Source organism: Gavialis gangeticus, unplaced genomic scaffold (genome assembly GCF_001723915.1).
Source record: "Gavialis gangeticus isolate Ggan-Ray unplaced genomic scaffold, GavGan_comp1, whole genome shotgun sequence".
In the NCBI taxonomy this organism is placed as follows: domain Eukaryota; kingdom Metazoa; phylum Chordata; order Crocodylia; family Gavialidae; genus Gavialis; species Gavialis gangeticus.
Genome location: NW_017729033.1, coordinates 66,754,238 through 66,774,457, shown reverse-complemented (window position 1 = coordinate 66,774,457; position 20,220 = coordinate 66,754,238). Strand labels below are relative to the sequence as shown.

Below are 20,220 nucleotides of genomic sequence, written 5' to 3'. Positions count from 1 at the left end.
GGGAGGTAGCAGCAGCAGGGTGGGAGCACTGGGCCTGCGTCAGTGCCCTGAGGCCAGGGCCAATGGGGACCCAAGGTGTGGCAACATGAGCATGGAGCCCTAGCTGGTGGGGGCACTGGGTCCGCCTGGCTCCATTGTGCAGGGCTCCACAGAGCTCACATGCAGTTCCAAGGTTTTTCACCTGACCTGTGCCTCTGGGGGGAGCCCTGCAAGATGGACCTGGTGGCCCAGCCACATGCAGTTCTGGGGTGTGCCAGGACTGCACATTGCATAGGGACTCCACCTGCCATGGGCCATAAGCACCCTGAGGACCTGCTGCTGATGGCAGGGGTTGTGCACATTGGAGGGCGTGTATGAGGGGGAAGTATTTGTAGAGGGGGGCAAACACACCCCATGCACCCCCACCTCCCACATGCAGCCCATACCCCCACAATCCACCCCCACAATCCCCATGCACCCACACATACCCATACCCTCCCCCACACCCCATATACACACCCACATCTGCCCACAAACCCCATACTCACCCACACCCCCCACTTACCTACACCCCCCACAAACTCCATACACCCATCCACACCCTCCTTTGCACCATCCTCTACACCCCACATACACGCACTCCCCATACACACATGCACCCATACCCTTTTCCACTCCCCACATGGATAGCCACATAGTCACAGTCCCCCATACCCACCCACATCCCCACACCTTCCTCACAAATGCCACACCCACATACACAACCCACACATACACACCCACAGCCTCCCCAAACCCCATACCCATCCATACACACCACACTTACCCACACCCCTCACAAACTCCCCACACACCCACACTCTTGCCCGCACCCCACATACACTCCCCACACCCATCCACACACATGTACACCCTTCCCCCACACACGTACACTCCACATACACCCCCCACACATCCACACTCATACCCTCCCCCATACACCACATACACACAACTCCACACACCCATAGCCCCAGAAGCCCAATACCCACTCACCCATACCCCGGCACCTATTCACACCTCACCTGCAATATACAAGAGTAAGACTTCATTTTGAGCTATTATGCAATCACGTCTATGCACACTACTATACAAATGCACACAAATCAGGACAAAGTATTTTTTTAAAATAAAATTGAAATATGTTATAGTATGCTTGATTTTTAGTATATAATTTTTTTTTTTCTGGTTCCAAGATGGCAATCCTCCCCCCTCCCCTCAAAGAGTACTTCTGGGAGCAAGGGGAGGGGTTTCTGATGCTAAAGGTTAGGGGCAGGACTTCTGCTCCCACAAAGGTGACCTGGGGGGCAGGGCACCTGTCAAGGGGTGGAGCTACACTTGCAGCCCTCTACAGCTCACCAAAACTTGTTAAATGGCCCTCCAGCCAAAATAGAGTCCACCCTATGTTCTAGAGAGTATATCTGCATTTCTATACTGCAGTAGAAAATATACATTAGATATTATTTTTTAACATGATACCTGAGAAAAAAGTTTTCATTTTTTAAAGTAGGAAATAACTATGTTGCTATGTGGTATCTTTTGGCAAATGTTAATTTTTTTTTTCTTGGAGACTGCTGTATTTTCATATTTGCATCCTTACATAGGTGATCAAATATTTCTTTCCTTTATGTAACAAATGTAGATGATAAGTTTTCTTTGACACAAGGAATGTCACTTTTGCAGGCCATCCCTCCTCCTCATGCTATGCATTTTACCTTTTTAGAGGAAGAATTGCCTCTTTGATTTGTTACAGTACTTTTCACACTATGGTCTATACAGTGGTTGCTGGAAGATGGTAGGAAGTGGCTGGTGCTAGTGTACTGCTTTTTTTCCTTATCTCAAGCTCAGAGAGAGAGGGAAATTGGAAATGGGGCATGAAATGAAAACAGTGTGATTAATTATATTTAAAAGGGGGAAACATTTATCAGGCAAATGCCATTAAAATATTGAAATACTTTACTAAGATACCATATTTACTCTAATGTAAGATGAGTTTTTACCCCCAGTTGACATATGGTGGAAAGCCCCTCATCTTAGATATACATACAAAGTGGGGATGGGGGGTAGGCAGCTTTGATTCTAGCCCTGAGACCAGGTCAGGGCCACAGCAGGCTGTAAAGACACAGCTTGGTTCTTGCTTAGGCTAGGTTGCCTCCCAGGCATGGAGCACATGGAAACTCTGTCTTCTGCCCAGCCAATCAGCAGTGCTGACACTGCTGTATTGCCTGTTCAGCCAGTCAGCAGTGTGACAGTGCTACATAACCTGCCAAGGACTGAGCTTCCACGTGCTGTACTCTGGGGTGGGGGGCAACAGAGCCTGAGCACAGCCTGACAGTAAGTAGGGGGACAGAAGAGGAGAGCTGGGGAACAGGCAAAGACTTCAGGGAGTGAGTGCAAGGGGCAGAGAGATTGTGGGGAAGGGGAGGAAGGGACAGAAGCTTTTGGGAGCTGGGAGTTGGGGGTGCCAGTGGGACAGGAAGGCTGCAGGAAGAAGATATAGGGAAGACAGAGGGGAAGGGGACCACCTGACCACTCCAGCCACTATGTTCCCTGCTGTAGCCATGGGAGGGGGACAAATTTAAGATAACCCTCCAATAATTAGATTCTATCATTGGAAAATTATGACATATTTACAGATTTTCCATATATACAATCTAATTATTGGAGGATTGTCTTAAATTCAGGTTCAACTTAGATTTACGTGAATATAGTAAGTTTTCCATTTTCCTCAGCTGTAGTCATCCTTGGAACATATGATCATAAATTGAACACACTTTGGCTCAGTGATAGGGTTAACCAATGGCTTCATCACTCTTTTGAGACTCAAGAGACCGACATTCTCTTCTGTCTCTGCCACTGATTTTCAGGATGGTCTTTGTCAAGATACCTTCCCTTTTTTGTCTGAGTTTTCCATTGATACTGACTTTTTTTTAAGGAAAAATTGAGAACCATGCTTGAAAAGTGTTATATAAGAGCTAAGGAAAATTGCAAATAATACTAATACTACCACTAATATTACTAATAGTCTTTCTGTTGTTGTTTTTGTTACTAAATGCAGGGAAAGTTTGCCATGACATACACTCACTAAGATATGACTTAACCTCTGTTCTATTCCATAGTAGGCACAGTAAATCTGTGCAGCGGGGATTACTGGTATGGATGGGAGAAAAGGATGTTTGTCCTTAGAGAAGTTAGAATTAGCTACGAATTACCTTACCTGAATGTATCAAGCTCTGATTTTTCCTATTTTGTCCTTTTTGTAGACATTTGCCCTTTTGTACCATTTATGTGAAATCTGAGCAAAGTACTGGTATTCAGATGTTAACTGTTTTACTTCCATTTTGCACAAGCATGTAATTGTCTAAACACGGTGTAAAGTAAAGTAAAATCAGACCCTTAGAAATGCTACACTGACAGTCATGGGATAGCTTTAAAATGGGTATTTAGACTGTTTGCATATAGATTCCCAAAGCAACTTCTATAGAAATAAAATATTCAGTTTCAGTTGAATTCAGTAGGATTTAGGTGTCTTGCTCTGAACCTTCTGTGAAAATTCCATCTCTCATCCCTCTTCTGTATAGTTCAAGGAACAATTTTCTCTTGCATTTCTTCTCTTGAATACTTAATACAGCTTATCAGTTTGGAAGAGGGCAAAACGCAGAAACCATCAGGAAGCTTTTAGGACAATTCTTTTCTCTGAGTTATTTGATATGTCTAGCCAGCCAGATTTCATGTATTCCTCTCATGTCTTTCAGTGCACAGTTCCTGTCCTTTATCCTTTCTGATTTTGTAAGATTTCTGAGCCCCCTTGGTATATCACAGGAGGTTGTTAGGCAACCTGAATTTCCTAAAAAGATCTTTAGCCATGAGGTACTTGTGCAGCAAAACATTCAAGACAATTAATCCTTGCCTGGTTGACTGGAATGGGCATGTTCCCTAGTAACAAGGGACTGATTATGGAAAAGAACGAGGCTGCCTGCTTCACTGTTTCATTGCATTAAATATTTGAGATCTATACATCCCTTTCCCTCTGCTATCAAGGCAGAAGGTATGTAAATAATAGTAACATTGGGAAAATGCTACATCTTGCTGTCATGTGGGCAGTCATGAAGAGATGATGTTTTAATGGTGTAACTTTAAAACACGTCACATAATTTTTGGGATGACTCTGTTGTTTTGTAAAGTCAGAGACTGCAACATAGAAATTTATACAAAGTGCATGCACTTCAAACTCTGAAATAGGGGGTCACTGCTAGATAAAAACATTGGCCAAGGAAAAGGAAATTATGCGTGTTATGCATGTTGCAAAGGAAAATATAGCACAACTGTTGTCCAGGTTTTTCAGCTTTAAGTATCTCGTATATGTACTTTAAAGGAAGCGTGTCAAACGTATCTGTTCCTGTGGGGCTGGATTTGGCACAGACCCCCCTGCCCTCATGTCTGAGTGGGTGTCACAGTGACCACAGCCTAGGACCTGGCTCCAGCGAGCACTACATGCAGTGTGTATCCCAGGCAAGCCTGGTACAGTGTGTGGGTCAAAGGAGCAGCATCAAGGACTGGATTATGGAGCTCCACAAGCCATGTTTTGCATGCACTTTTAGCATACTAGGGCTCTTTGTTGTCCACATTTTAATAAACCATGCGCCCAACATTTGCAGTAAAAGGAGGGATATTACCATAAGTAGTTGACAGTTTCTCCTTCAAGTTCCACTTAATGAGGTGGCTGCTCAATGTCTATATGGAGAGTAGGGTTACTGTGAGTGATGGGCTCAGAATATTACATGTCCTTCCCCTGCCAGAAAAGACCTTGCTAATTTACAGATCTTCAGTATTTCTCTTGCCTGTTCATGTCTCTGTATTCTATTTCTCCTTTTCTTTTTCAGGAAATTAAAGGAATACTTTAAAATTCAGATTTATGGCTCTTTCACATTAGAGTATGCACATTTTTTTTCACTTTGAAAAGAGTAGATTTGAGATGTGGCTGCTGAAATTGTAATATTTATTGATTTGGGACAGGCTAAGAATTACAGGTCCAGTTTGAATTGCATTGGCAGGACTGCATGAGGAAGCTTCAAAGAGCTTGTATTTCTGGTGCCTAAGCGTAGTTGAGTCCTTGTCAAGTCCTCATTTCAAAAGCCTCAATGTAGCACAGCATGTATACATGTTTATATTAGAATGCTTGATTTCTTTTAATAAAGGATGTAGCCCTAGGAATGTTTTCACTTTTCCGTGCATGGCACAGTATCTTCCTAAGCCTTAACTTTTCTTTGCAGTCTATCATAATGAAATCCTTGCCTTATTGAAGGAAATGTCAAAACTAGCATTCATTTTAAAAGAACTGGGATTTCTGGTTGGGTGTGTTGCTTTTGAGGTGTTTATTTATCAGTTTTAAGTTTCAGTGAGTTCTGGTGTGAGAGTTTGTTAATTCTTCATTTTTTTTAGGTAAGGTTTCTATATATAGTGAAGTTCTACCAACTATAGAAAAACACTGGGTTTGTCAATTTATGCAAAAGTAAATTTAATTTTGATACTGAAACTATTGTCAAAATATTCTCCATGCTGATTGATTCAGTAACTATGATAGATTTTTGCTAAATTTCTTCTAAGGATTTGTAACAAACTGGGCTGCTATTAAATTAAAACATGAGTTCTATCTGAAAAAATATTTAACTTATTTTACAAATGAGATCCAGGAGGAGAAGTTTGTTTCTTCAGTTTGGTTCCTTTTGTTCATATTTGCATAAATGGTACTGGAATTTGCTTTGAGCAGTACTAAAAGTCCATGTAGATGCAAGTCCATCTGTGTAGAACTACTTGTAGAATCAAAACCTGTGCAAGTTTTCTGTTTGCATCAGGATTTATGGAAATGCCATATGTATTTGTATACCACATGTACCTTTTCCCCTTGGCCCCTCAAAATTGAATGTCTCCTGCAGGGAAGATCATTTTTATGCCTAGAATAGAAGCACCCTACTCTGATGTCTGATTTTTCTATTTAGGCTGCTGAGGGAGTCATTTGACTTATGGCTCATTGTTCTACATTCCTTAGGTGTCAACGATTATCTCTTTTTTAATGGTTTTATAGTTCCACTGATCAAGCTGACTTTGCTTCTTGCAATTTTAATGTCTTTTAACTACTCTTGGTCTTTCTCCTCCTACGAGAAAGCCTATCACATTGTTTTTAGCCTTTTTTAAAATATAAAACCACCAATGGAATCTAGTTTTCAGCAGCGGAATCTAGTTTTCAGCAGCGGCTAGGATTTCAGCTTTTGGATAAACAGAAAACAGATGGTTGGTGAGCTGAAGATTAGGCTTTGTCTCCTCTCTATGCAGCCATAACTGTGGAAAAATGTTTTTCTTCCTTCTTCCTTCCCAAAAACAAGGTACAGTCACATTTGAGAGCATATGGTGTAGAAGAAAATATGGTAACAGTATCTTTCATGCTGTAGCACATGAGTTATATGTAGCTTCCAGGCAATTTCTGTGCAGCTGTTTGTTTTGAGAGAGAAAACAATTTAATGACACATAATTATTTCAGCTGGATTACTGTAGGCAGATCACTGACTCTGGGATATGCACATCTTGAGAATTTTGTGTCCTGCAGCACTCTTCAAGAAAATGATGCATGGTTTGTAGCTATAAGGTTTCAGAGGTTTTGCCATCTCTCATGTATACCAACAAAAATAGTACCTGAATCTACTTTAAGTTCATTTTTTGTATTAGTTGGATTTCAAGAAGAAATTCGTACGTTTTTCATTCAAGCATATAAGGCAATGTACATATACTATTTGTAAAGTAATTACTATGGAACAGATTATTAGAACATACAACATTTTCCAGTTGTACAAAAAAACTACAACTTAATCAGAAGTACTATTGCAACTGTACAATCTGAAGTTATATTAAACACAAATCATGCTCTCAGAATTCCTATTTTAGTGTAGTGCTGATGGTTACAAACCATATACAGTCAGGTTACACATACATTTTTAAATGCATTCTGGCCATATTTATTCAGTATTTTCCTTATTGGCTAGAACAGTAAGAACCAACCAGACATCCTAAAGACATGAACAGAATGTTGTGGATGGCATTGTGTACCTGGATATAGCCTATTGATCTGTCCCTCCTCAAAATGCTTTCCCTCTAGCCACATTTTCCTCCCAAGATTAGTTGCTCGGATAAGCTTTTGCTTACAAATGGACAAACGAACAACACTTTGAGCAATCTTCTGTTTTGTGCATCAGATATCAGTGAAATTGTAGCTCATTGTTCTGTATCTATATATGTGTACTAATAAATGCTGAATTTATGCATCAGCTTCATTAGGACTGCTTTTTTCCTCTCCCTTTTTTTCCTTTTTCCTTAATCTTTTTTTATATTGTTATTAATTAATTTATCTTGCTCCCTTTGAAAAAAAAACTCAAAAACAAACTTGTGTTTTTGGCTCAGAACTCAGTCATTCTCAATTTTACTGAAATAGTGTCTTATTCCTACAGGTGCATTTGCTACAGTAATATACTCTATTGTGTTCTGTACTTATTTTCATTTTTTTCTTCTCAGTAATATGTAAAAGTGTTTATAAAAACTGTTTTCAACACAAAAAAACTCTATTTCAAATAAGTCATCTAATTATTAGGGTTTACCTACTATACAAAGACTTCACATCTATTACTGTTAAGGAGCATTAACTCTCTGTGCTCTTAGCAAGGGCACAAAGTAAAGACCGTAAATACTTTCCCTAAGTTCCTCTTCATTAATTTTAATATAGTATAATTATAGTGGTTGGCCATTCTTCCTCTTCAAATACTCTGCTAACAGATTTTATGTAACCAGTATTTTACTGTGCAATGTCAAAAATAATTGTTGTTTTCTTTTTATTATAGGAGTACACTATAGATGTCTTTTTCCGTCAAAAATGGAAAGATGAAAGATTAAAGTTTAAAGGCCCGATGAACATACTTCGACTGAACAACTTAATGGCCAGCAAAATCTGGACCCCAGATACATTCTTTCATAATGGAAAGAAGTCGGTAGCTCATAACATGACAATGCCTAATAAATTGCTACGAATCCAGGATGATGGAACTCTCTTGTACACCATGAGGTACAACCTTTCACATAATTATGTTCACAAATATATATTTCTCTGGCAGGTGACTTCAAACAAGTCCATTCCTTTACCTGCGCCTGGCTTTTCCTAGCTGTATAATGAACTAAATGATACTGAAATGCTTTTTAAGGTGCTTAGAGCTACAACTCAAGAGCCATGTATATGCATTAGGTGGTATTAGCCGTTTACCACCTCCTATGACTAGGTAATACAGTGATTAAACTGGCACATGAAGTCTTATTACTATACAAAGTGAAAGTTGTAGAAGTCGTTCTTGTGTAATTGACAGGTATGTTGATCACCACTTTACTATTTAGATTATTGGCCACATACAAAGTCATCCTTATTAAAAAAAAAAAAAAAAATTAGCTCATTCAGAGGAAATTAACTCTAAAACTACTGCCCAGCCACACTGTAGGTAGAACTGTTATTGTAAGTAATAGCAAATATTTTATGTCGAATTTTAAAGTTATATTTTTACATACTATGTCTGACGAGTTTCCAGGAGAAATGTAAATGTACATTTAGAACAAATGAATATGATCAATGTAGTTAAAAAATAGTAAAAAACCCACATATTTTGTAGCTAGAAAGTGCCTTACTATGAGGTCTTTTTTCCAGTTTCATATTTCATGTTACTCAACTGATTAGAACATTGTATCTAAACTGCCAGAAAACTGGGGGTTTTTTGTTTTGTTTTTGTTTTGAGGTATTTAATGGAATGTATTGATTGTGACAGAGAATTTAATTCCCATCTCTGGTAAGGCTTTTTTATCTATAAAGCAATCAGGAACTATGTAGTCTTCCCCACAAGCCCTGCCAATGTATATGAAGCCTGATATACCATACAACTCTCAAAGAAATATAGCCCTGAGATTTGCAATTGCATATCTCAACTTGGAGTACAGTTGATTTAATTTTTCTGTGTACCTTCCTAATTGTGAACTTTGGGGAAAGTGAAATTATATTTAACCACTAAAAATCTGTAATGGATAGGACACATGCTTTAATATAGCTTATAGTTTATTTTATAGTCTGCAATGACTGTGTAGTATTTTTACTTTTTATAACTTGCTGTACCCAGACATAATCTGTATTAAGAATTTGCCCATTCATGAAGTTCTTTGCTTCATCAAAACCTATCTAGTCAAAAGATCCAAAAGAAGTTGTTTCTAAAATATTTTTGGTCATTTTTCCCCCTGAGTATGATGTATTTACTGTTAATGTATTATTCATATGTATGTATTATTTGCATTTATTATTAGTTGCAGGAGCAGGCAATTATTTTGGGTGGAGGGCCACTTACTGAGTTTTGGCAAGCCATTGAGGGCCACATGACAGTCAGCCAAGGGCAGATAAATATTAATTTTCTAAATTTTTTAGGGGCCCTACGGACCAGATAGAATGGACTTATTATAATGTATTATTTGTATTATTTACTGATAACGTATGTACTGTTAATGTAATATGTATTGTAACTGTAACCTGTAAGAAGCAAGGATTTTTTTTTATGATAACCTTTATTTGACTAACTGTATAGTTGGGAGAGAGATTGGGTAAACTTTTGGGCACAAGGTACCTGTGACAGGGAGCCTGAGGCTCCTGACACTTTAAGGGGAGAGAATACTGCAGTTGAATAGAAGATAGCTGTGAGAGAGCAGGCAGCCAGGAATCCCTGCATCTAAGCAGGGAGCTGTATTAAGGAAGAGGGGAACACCTGTGGCCAGTCGAGAAATTGCAGTCTAGAGTAGGCTGACTAGAAGGATTGGCAGCTGGGAGGTCAGCTAACTTAATGAGCTAGCTGCCAGCAAACAGATAGGTGGCAGACAGGCAGGCAGCCTGGAAGCAAGGGACTCAAGCTACTGAGCTAAGCATAGCTGAGAAAACAGGTAGGTCATAAAACATAGGAAGGGAATGCCTATGGGGACCTGCAGGGTCTCATAACCAGACAGGGCAGGGCTTAGGAGGTGCATAAAGACAGTGCATAAGGAGCAGGGTGGTGGTATGGCCCTGCAAGCTACTAGGGAAGGAGCTCTCGACCAGGAAATCTGTTGGGGAGTGCCTCGCTGGCTGCTGAGCTGTCTTGGAGCTACTAATAAGGCTCTGAGGGCTTGCAGGGAGGGAAGTGGCCTGGAGTAGAAGTACAGTCAGTGAGTTGAGGTTATGTTGGGACCCAGTGAGGGGATTGTTTTGTGTTATAGGCAGAATGATTTTAGTTTTAGTTAGAGCCAGAGGGATTACCTTTATAGTATAGTTTATACTGGCACTTTTGGTTTAGGGCTATTGGGAAGGTGGAGGTCCCAGCTGTGCCTGAGGATATACAACTGCCTTGGGCCCAGCCAGGGTTGGGGCTTAAATAGTGAAAGTAACAGAGAAAGGGCCAGGGGTCCAGTGTCTGAGCAAGGTACAAACAGGGTCAGGATCCTGCAGCCCAAGAGGGGTGAAACAAGTGCCCATAAGGAGCAAGAACCAGGGTCAAGGATCCATAGCCCCAAGAGGGGTGAACTCATAGCCCAAGAGGGGCAAGAACTAGGGTCAGGGACCCATAGCCCAGGGCAGGTAAGATCAGCTGAGAAGGGCAGAGACCAGAGGCCTAAGGCCCAGCAGCCAAGAAGAGCCAATTCTGGGGCCAAGGGCCCAGAACAAGAGACACCAGGGCCAGAAGCCCAGAGATACTGATGACTAACAGGTCTGAAGTTGAGAGGGCTGGATCTGAATCAGCGGGTCAGGGCTGAAAACTTGTAGCCAGAGAAAAGGGAGGCTGAATCCTCTACAAGGGACTGAACAGTACTGAGTAAAACCTGCAAAGCATAGGCATGGCTGTAGAGGAATAGCCCATAAGGCAATGGAGCCATGTACAGGCCAAGAGGGCCCATCTAGCAAAGGGTTGGGTTTGGGCTAGTGGGGTCCAGGAGGTGAGCCACTGGTGAAGGTAGGACTAAGCCATATTTTTGGACTCTTGGGCAGCTTCCCTTTGAAAAGTCAACCATTACATCAAGGTGTGGCAGGTGCAGAGCTAGTAGCCTTTGCGCCACTAGGAGGCATCATGACTAACCTTGGACCTGGTCCTGCTGCAGTACCCTTCCACACATCTGAGAAAAAAAGCAGAAACAATGTGAACTAAATAATAAAGAGCTACACTGTTTTGGGGTTTTTTTAAACAAGACATTTTTTCACACTTTCCATTTAAGATGTCAAAAAAATGTTGAAAACCTTTGTGGAGCATAGTCCTTAGGCAAATCAGCGGTGCTTATATGCTTTTCTGACAAGTTTATAGTTGCACAACACGTACCTCTGAAGAAATGACTGTTCTGATCAACTTAGTTATATAATTTATATTTTCATTTAAATGTCCTCCTTCATAGTTTTGAGGTCAGCTGTTTTAAGTTTTTGATGTGATAAGTCAGTGTCTTCTGAAGGACCACATAAAAGGAAAGAAGCAAGAGCTGATTTAAATTTTAATTAGTTTAACATAACACTGCAATTTCATTTTCTAAATCAGCATGAACTGTGTTCACTTTTGTGGAATTGAATTTCTGGTCTTGTAATTGACTTAAATATATAGCGGTATTTTGCCTTTTAGGCTTACAGTCCAAGCTGAATGTCCAATGCACTTGGAGGACTTTCCTATGGATGCTCATTCATGCCCTTTGAAATTTGGCAGCTGTAAGTACATAGCTAGCAGTACAGCCTGTGGCTAGTGAGAATCTTATATTGTTCAACATCACTGTGCATTCCTCAGGCTTATGGCATACTAGCATTTTACTAGATTATGTATTTCCCCTTTTCCTTCTCTTTCTCTTTCTTCTTCTTCTCCTTTTTTCTTCTTTTAGTGTTCTTTCTCATAATGTATTTGAAAATTCCCTAGACTCCATTTAACAAAGATTATTGTGAATCTAATTCACTTCTGCATTATTCTGTTTTCACATTGCTATAACTGTATTTTTCAATAATGTGGGGAAATAAGCAATACATGAATGGTACAAACATACATGTTGTATTTGTGAAGAGTGAATTAAAGCCTTCTAAACAAAGACAGATACTAGAAAATATATCTATGAAGTTTCTAAAGCTTCTAATTGTCATAGCTTAGAATTGAATGTATTTATTTTCTCTTGTTGTTAATTAGTGAAGACTTCATCAAATAACATCTTGAATTAGAAAGTTTCATTGACTAGAACATTTTGCTGTTACACAGGTGAGGCCTGATCTTGATTTTGGTAGTACCGGTTTGATGCCATCATAGTTTCATTATCATTAGTGGCATTATTTCTGCTATAAGTGAGATCAAAAGCAGGCCTACCAGTTTTAGAAGCCAGAAAATTTGGGGGGGCGGGGTGCCTATTTTCCTCATAGTAGGGTTAGAGTGTTGTTGTGTAGCTGTGATGTTCCAGGACAGTAATACCACTTAACCTTTTTGGCTGGATGGGCAGTACCCAGGCTGGCCGCGAGTTGGATCTGGCTGATGGTCCGGATCCAGCATGGGGTGATTGCAACAAGGTCCCATCTGGCCATGCAGAAGGGGGCAGGGGGCATCCCCGTTCCAACCTGGCCCCGTGAAGGGGAGGAGGCATGGCTCAGCCCTGTGGGGGAAAGGTGTGTATCCTAGGCCCAACCCAGCCCCACAGGGGATATTGGGCATGGCCAGGCCCCATGACAGGATGCATGACGTAGAAGCAACTGGGCCTCATGAGAAGAGAGGGTGTGGCCCAGCCTTATGGGGGGAAGGGACCATGGCCCATTCCTAACCCAGCCCCATGAAGGGAAGGTGCTTGACCCAGCCCCATGTGAGAGAGGGGGCATGGCCCAGCCACATCTTTCCTGGGGGAGGGGAATGGCACTGTCTCATCAAGCCACAAGGGTGTGAGGGGGTGTGACCTGGCCCCAAGCTGCTGTTCAGAGCTTGGGGTTTAGGAATTTAGCAGCTGGGGAGGGTGGCTGTATTTATTATCACTGCTCCTCTGCTGCCAAATTTCTCAATCCATAGGGAGCCCCGCGGGCCAGATACCTATGGCTCCGTGGGCTGTATTTGGCCCATGAGCTGGAGGTTGAGTGCCCCTGGTCCAGGAGATGTATGAAAGCCAAGGTTTTTTATGTTATCTTTTACTGGACCAACTGGATAGTGGGGAGTTGTGTTGGACAAGCTTTTGGGCATGAAATACCCTTCCCCAGGGCTAAGAAAGAGGTGGACACAGACTGAGCTATATAGCAAAGAAACAACTCCATGTAAATGCCAACATCTTGCCTTTCTTGAGAAGTAGTTCACACTCTGCTGGACTCAGAAGAGGTAGGAATTTTCAGGGTGCTGTTTAATATCATTTTAGCAGCAGGATCACTAGAAGTACTATTCATCACCACCTGGACATTTTCAGAGCACAGTGCACTCTGCCCATGTTCCTGATATCCTCTTCCCCAGAAGTGTATGAGGAAAGACGGGAATAGATTTCACTGTTTATGACTTCTGGGGATACCTCCAATATATCTATGAGGCTGGGTTAGAAACTGTCATCCTTTACCTATGATTTCTCCAGTATTTTTAATTTTAAATTGAAATTGCAAAGCCCGGCACTTGGAATGGAATAACTCCATGCACAAATACAAACTGGGGAATGACTGCCCAAGCTGTAGCATTGCTGAGTAGGACCTGGTGTTAAAGTGCTCCATAAGCTAAATATAATCTTATGGTGTGCTTTTGTTGAAAAAAAACCAGCAAGATACTGGGTTATACTAACAGGACTTGCTTTCAAATCAAGGAAAGTGGTTCTTCCACTGTATTTGGCACTGGTGAGATCTCACTTGAAGGACTGTATTCAGTTTTGGGCCCCACACTTCAAGAAGGTGGACAGTTTGAAAAAAGTTCAGTGCAGGGCAACAAAAAATATTAGGGGCCTTAGAGGCAAGACTTGTGAGGAAAGAGTGGAGAAGATAAGACTGAGGGGGGATTTAATAATTGTCTTCAAATACCTGAAGGGTGATTACAGAGAGGATGAAGATGGGCTTTTCTCAGTGGCTGTAAGGGACAGAACTAGGAGCAATAGGCTCAAAGTGCATCAGAGGAAATTTAGGTTGGGGATTAGGAGGAATTTTCTGACTATGAGGGTGGTCAAGCATTGGAACAGGCTGCTTAGAGAATTTGTGGATTCTCTATGCTTGGAAGTGTTTTAGGGCAGGGTGGACAAACATTTGGCTGGGGTGTTTAGTCAGGGATAATTCTGCCTTGAGCAGGGAGCTCGACTAGATGATCTTGTGAGATCCCTTTCAGCCCTACATTTCTATGACCCTATCCCACTAAAATTGCCTTTCTTCATCCTTCTTAATCAGCTAACCCAAAATGAGAAGGTTAGATCAAGACTGTATTTGTAAAGATTGCCTGTGTGAATCTGTGTGATTATCCATGTGAATTTCTCAGGCAATGACTTTCCAGCAGCTTGTTTCCAAGAAGATGACAACACGCAGTCCTTCAGAGAAATTAAAAAATCTCAACCGAGTACCTTCTTGTTAGATTTTCAGTCATTTGGGGTATGGCTTTTGTATGACAACTCTCCTTTAGGGCCTCTGGAGCTTTCTTGAGTTGAAAATGACTGACTCCCACTTAGAAGAGAGTGCATTTTTTTTCTTCACCTGCATTACAGCCACAGGATCAGACTTAAAATTTACCTGTCACAGTCCATCAGACTCTGAAAGTGATTTCTTCCATCAGTGTTCTGGCTTCTTACTTCATGCTCCATTTGATTAGTGGGGTATTAGACTAGGGAAGCTTTCTGAAAATTCTCAGCTTTTTCCTGTGTCCTCATGAAGATACATGAATGCTGTCTGAACTACAATTTTACTTAGCTTTTCCTTTTAGTTTATGTTGCCAGAGCTATTAGATTCCTAATAGAATGTCGATTTCCAATGAAGTCCTTGGCAAGATATTTTTTTTCCCTTTTGTTTTCCTCAGGAGTGCATTGTGAAAGCAGCCCAATAGTGTCAGTATGCCCTTGTGCCATAGAGATGCCAATTTAGGGAATGAACTTTAAGGAAGAAACACAGGCCAATGGACTTCAGGGCAAGGAACCCTGTAAAAGTGTTAGAACTCTTACCTACCCATATTCATATATGAACTTCAGCTAATCAAAAAATGTTTGAAGAACATGTCAGACATACAGAAAAAAAATCCTCTAAAATATAATCTGCATGTAACATATTATTGCTACTTTCACCCATTTAAATTCAGATTTTTGGGCTCAAGCAATATGTTCTCTCCTAAATTCTCTAACCACTTAGTAATTTAGAGAATGGTTTAGTAATACATTGCTTGTAAATTAATAGCAGTGATGTCATTTATTTTGATCAGTGAGCATTTTAAATCATGATCACATGTAGTGTGAGACTTGCATAAATTCATAACTGCAGTATTCATAAGCAAATTTTAAATGGCCAAGCATTATTTTGTCTTGTCAATCTTTGGATACTATGATGGTATTTTGAAGATAGTTCCTTTTATTTAGACAAGTTCAGAAGTTGCAAATTGTGGACACACTTTCTTTTTAACTACTGACAAAACATTTTTTCAATATTTCTCATAGATGCATACACAACTTCAGAAGTGACCTACATTTGGACTTACAATGCATCTGATTCAGTACAGGTGGCAGAAGATGGCTCTAGACTGAATCAGTATGATCTTTTAGGCCAAACTATTGGAAAGGAGACAGTTAAATCAAGCACAGGTTAGTAACATTCATTGGTGTTGGGAGAGAGGAAATCACAAATTTTGGGATTATTCCTATGGATTAGTAGCCCCTGATCCTACATGCATATGGGTGGAATCCTGCATTTTCATTCAGCCCCATTAATTTCAGAAGGGCTTTCTGTGGGTACTGACGTCTGCCAAGACAGCATAGAGGCCCATGCTAAACAGTGCTTTGAGGTAATTGTAACACATATAACTCAAGCTAGATGCTGACCCCAGTTTGTTCTCACTGAACTGTTTTCAAAACTTTCCTAGAATTCAGTTGGGAGTACGATACAGTTCCAAAGTCAAAAGTTCATTTATATTCAGGATGACTTTTCTACCTAAAGTAGTTCTCCAGACTATGTCTGTAGCACATTTGTTTCAAGTAAATGGACCAGGCTGCCTTTTATTGCCAGGAAAGTGAATTGCCTATGGATAGTAAGGTTCTGTTTAATATTTTTTTGTTTCTGTTTCACATATTAGGTGAATATACAGTAATGACAGCTCATTTTCACTTGAAGAGAAAAATTGGTTATTTTGTGATTCAAACTTACCTCCCCTGCATCATGACAGTCATTCTTTCCCAAGTGTCATTTTGGCTAAACAGAGAGTCTGTACCTGCAAGGACAGTCTTTGGTAAGTATACTGAGGAAGACACAGTTTGTTTGTTAGTCAACTCCTACAGCAAAATATTTCCAGTAGAAGCCGCTTTAGTCCTTTCTGAATTTCATTATAGAAAGTGACAACATGCTGTTATATCTAGTCAAAACCGAGTAAGAATGGCACACAACATTCACTTTGTCTTCCACAAAACTCTAGTTCAGGGGTTGGCAACCCCTGGCACAGGTGCCAGAGTGTGGCACGCAAAGGCATTTTGCTTGGAATGTGAGCCTCAGGGCAGATGGTGGGGAAGGGGGCAGGGCTGCGCTGCCACCATAAGAATCAGGCCCTTCACAGCTCCTCTGCCATCTGCCCGGCATGCCAACATCTTACAAATTGCAGTTGTGGGTGTTTATGGCACTCTGCCCCAAAATGTTGCCAACCCTTGCTCTAGTTAATGCTATAAAGTTCCACAAGGGGCTGTCATCAGGAAAAATAAGGTCAAATCCTAGCCCCATTTTAGTCAACAGGAGTTTTACCAGTGCCCTCTATGGGACCAAGATTTTCCCCCATATATACTTATGCAGTCAGCAAGCAGATGTGACTGTAGCCTGTTGACAGTTTCAAGGTCTACCTAAGTCTGGCCCTATTTATTAGTACTTCTTCTGTACCCTACTTCCCTCTGTCAGGCTTAATCCTATCATTATCTAATCTTTGTATTTGGCTACCTATGTGTTATGATACTAATCCACCTATGACATTTGACATTTGCTGGTATTCACTAAAATAATTTTGGTGGTTTATTGTATTCTTTCCTCTTGCCTTTTGCTTGTTTTAACATTTTTAAACTCTTTGAGGCAGGTGCTCTTTGTGTTTCTTATATACACTTTGAACTTTATCATATTAATACATGCTATTTATTTATTGTAAAATATAAGAATGCCATGCATGTATTTGACAAAGAATATACTACAAGGAAGATCATTTAAATGCAGAAAAAATTGAAAGCTTTTAATTTCATATCTATCTAGATAAGACATTAAAATTATGCTTATTATGCTTATAAACATAATGGTTATTTAAATATAAAGAAGGGAATAGTATTGGATTCTGTTAAGTATTCAGACTCTGTTTTGTGAGTTCCTTTCATGACCCCTGTTCAGTAGCTTAATGTGCAACAAGAACTATCTCTACTCATGCTGTTTTTCAAAGTTTAAAGTTGTCTAGTAATCTTCAGTGAGGATTTTCTTTCAGTTAACTTCATGAAATCTCACAGACGCTGGTACAACATTAAATATTTGAGTACACTTCACTGTGAAAGAAAATAACTCCAAATTACTCAAAAAGATGATTTCATGTTTGAGAGGAGTTGCTTCTCTTCTTCTTTCCTATCCTTACATAACGTACTCTCACATCACAAGCTAAAATTAAGGACTTGGGATAATGAGGAGGTTTGCAAAATTGGGCTCTTTAATCCCTTTCATCTATGACATGAATTAAATGTTGCTGACCTAAACTGCCTCTAGTGAATTGTGATCAAATGTTATGGTATTTTTGTTTTACTTCTGAATATCTCGTGCAGAAAGTTTTAACATTGATAATTAAATAAGTCTTGAATATGTTATTTCTAGCAGATGTATTTGAGAAGTATTTGATTGTTCCTCCAAACTGAGTTACTTGAGGTATAGCAATTTGTTCAGTTCAGCATTGTAACTTATTTCATTTGGTAAGGTTCTTCCATTATGCATTTAGTGTCAACAAAATTATTTTGTGCAAGTATTATATTCTTGCTTAATTTTTAACATGTGATAACATTTTAAAACATTTCATGTATGTGAGTGGGATAACAGAGCATAAACATTTTCCAGATTTGAAAATTGCAAGTCAGTAGAAATGACTTGTGTTGATGCATGTACAGTAGAACTGGGTGAGAATGTCAGAGTGAATATATCAAAATTATGCCCTGAAATATTAAATCTTTAATATCTTGATCTATTCCCGATAAGGTCAGGACTGTAGTTGATGGTGCTGATTATTTTTCTAATACATTGACCGTGGTACAGAAGTTTATATTCATCAATACGTCTATAAGGCCTCCAGCAGACATTATATTTTGTTATATATTTTATGTGCAACAAATCTTAACGTGCTGAACATTAAACCAGTTTATCTCTGGTTAAAAAAAATAGTAGATCAGCCACAAAGAAGTTGATTGTTGAAATATAGAAAGAGCCCAAAAATCTGTGCACTGCCTGTGGAAGCATTCCCTAATTCAGTCATTGTGGAACAGAATTGTAAGCCTGTCCTCCAAAGACACTTAGGCAGTCCTAGTATAAAGAGCATTGCAAAGGTGGGGACCAATTAGAAGATGTGTGGTAGTGCATGGCTGCAGCATTCAGTGCTGCAGAAATTCTGTAAAGTGCTGTAGCCCACTGGTTAGCCATTCAGGCTCTTGCAGACAGGTTTTCAGGACTGGCTAGTAGGGTTGTGCAAAGCTTTGGTTGCTGATTCAATTTGGCGGAGATTTGGCCTGATTCGGCAGCCAAATCTCCAAATCCAAATCTAATCAGGAGATCCTTTAATCTCGCTGAATCTAATCAGAACCCTCTTAATCGATTCAGAGAGATTCGGAATGATTCAATGATTCAGACGTAGACAAAGCTTTAAATGTTTTTTCTACATACCTCAAGGTACCGGGCATAGCTTGTGAACACTGCAATGGTGGGGTGGCTGAAGCATCCCACAGGAGCGGGGTGGGGGACACATGCTTGATGGTGAACCCAGAAGTGGACCAGAAGTACTTTGGTCCACTTCTGGGTTCACCATCAAGCATGTGTCCCCCACCCCGCTCCTGTGGGATGCTTCAGCCACCCCACCATTGCAGTGTTCACAAGCTATGCCCGGTACCTTGAGGTATGTAGAAAAAACATTTAAAGCTGTGTCTCTGCCCAAATCACTGATTCTCAGAATCAGCATCGAATCTTCAGATTCATATTTGGCCGAATCGAATCGGGACAGTGATCCAAAGCAATGAATCGAATCACTGTCCCCAGTGCTGGCCAAATCCAAATCGAATACGGCCTGTTTTGCACACCCCTACTGCCTAGACCCCACTGGGCCTCATCAGCTCTCAGAGCAGTGGGGGAGCCAAACCTTTTGGCCTGTGTGCCACAAGGTAAGCCATGCGCCCTCCCTGAGTGCCACCCTGATCCCCTTCCCCTGTCCTATCTGCTGCTTTGCTTTCTGTTCCTTTTCCTATGTGTTGCTCTGCTATCTGTTCCTTGCCTTATCTGCTGCTGTGTTCTTTGCTCCCTGACTGATCTTCCATGTGCCACACAGACAGACATTACACACAAACTGGTTTAAGTGATCAGAAACTGGTTTAAACCTGTAACAGAACAGACATTCAGTGCACATAAACCATTTTCAAAATGGCCAAAACCAGTTTGAGATAAACCTGGTTGAATGTAGTATCAGATTTAACTGATTTGGCTCAAACTGATTTATGCAATGTCTGTCCCAGACCCCTTACTGGTTTAAGATAAACCAGACACTCCCAGCATCCTGGCATGCTCTTTGGGCTGTGGGGGAGAGGGGCTCTCTGTTCTAGCCACAGGGCTGCCCCCACCCCTCTGCTCTCTAGCCAGAGCAGGGACCGACCCTAGCACAGACATTGGCTGCCATGGTCCTGTTAAGGCAAAGTGGGCAGAGAGGGGGCTTATTTTTCCCTCCTCCCCTCTTACCCCACCTCAGCTGTGGTCAGTCTGTCTGC

The 20,220-nt window shown here is 40.7% G+C and overlaps 1 protein-coding gene across 2 annotated transcripts in view; it reads left to right on the top strand.

The window, feature by feature from the left end:
* Positions 1-20,220, top strand: part of GABRA2 (gamma-aminobutyric acid type A receptor alpha2 subunit) — a 145,595-nt gene that overhangs the window by 86,165 nt on the left and 39,210 nt on the right. For both annotated transcript variants that reach the window (XM_019526601.1, XM_019526602.1), the window contains exons 5-8: positions 7,905-8,125; positions 11,715-11,797; positions 15,700-15,843; positions 16,332-16,484. In XM_019526601.1, coding sequence (XP_019382146.1) covers positions 7,905-8,125; positions 11,715-11,797; positions 15,700-15,843; positions 16,332-16,484 — 601 coding nt within the window. The remainder of the gene's footprint in view (positions 1-7,904; positions 8,126-11,714; positions 11,798-15,699; positions 15,844-16,331; positions 16,485-20,220) is intronic.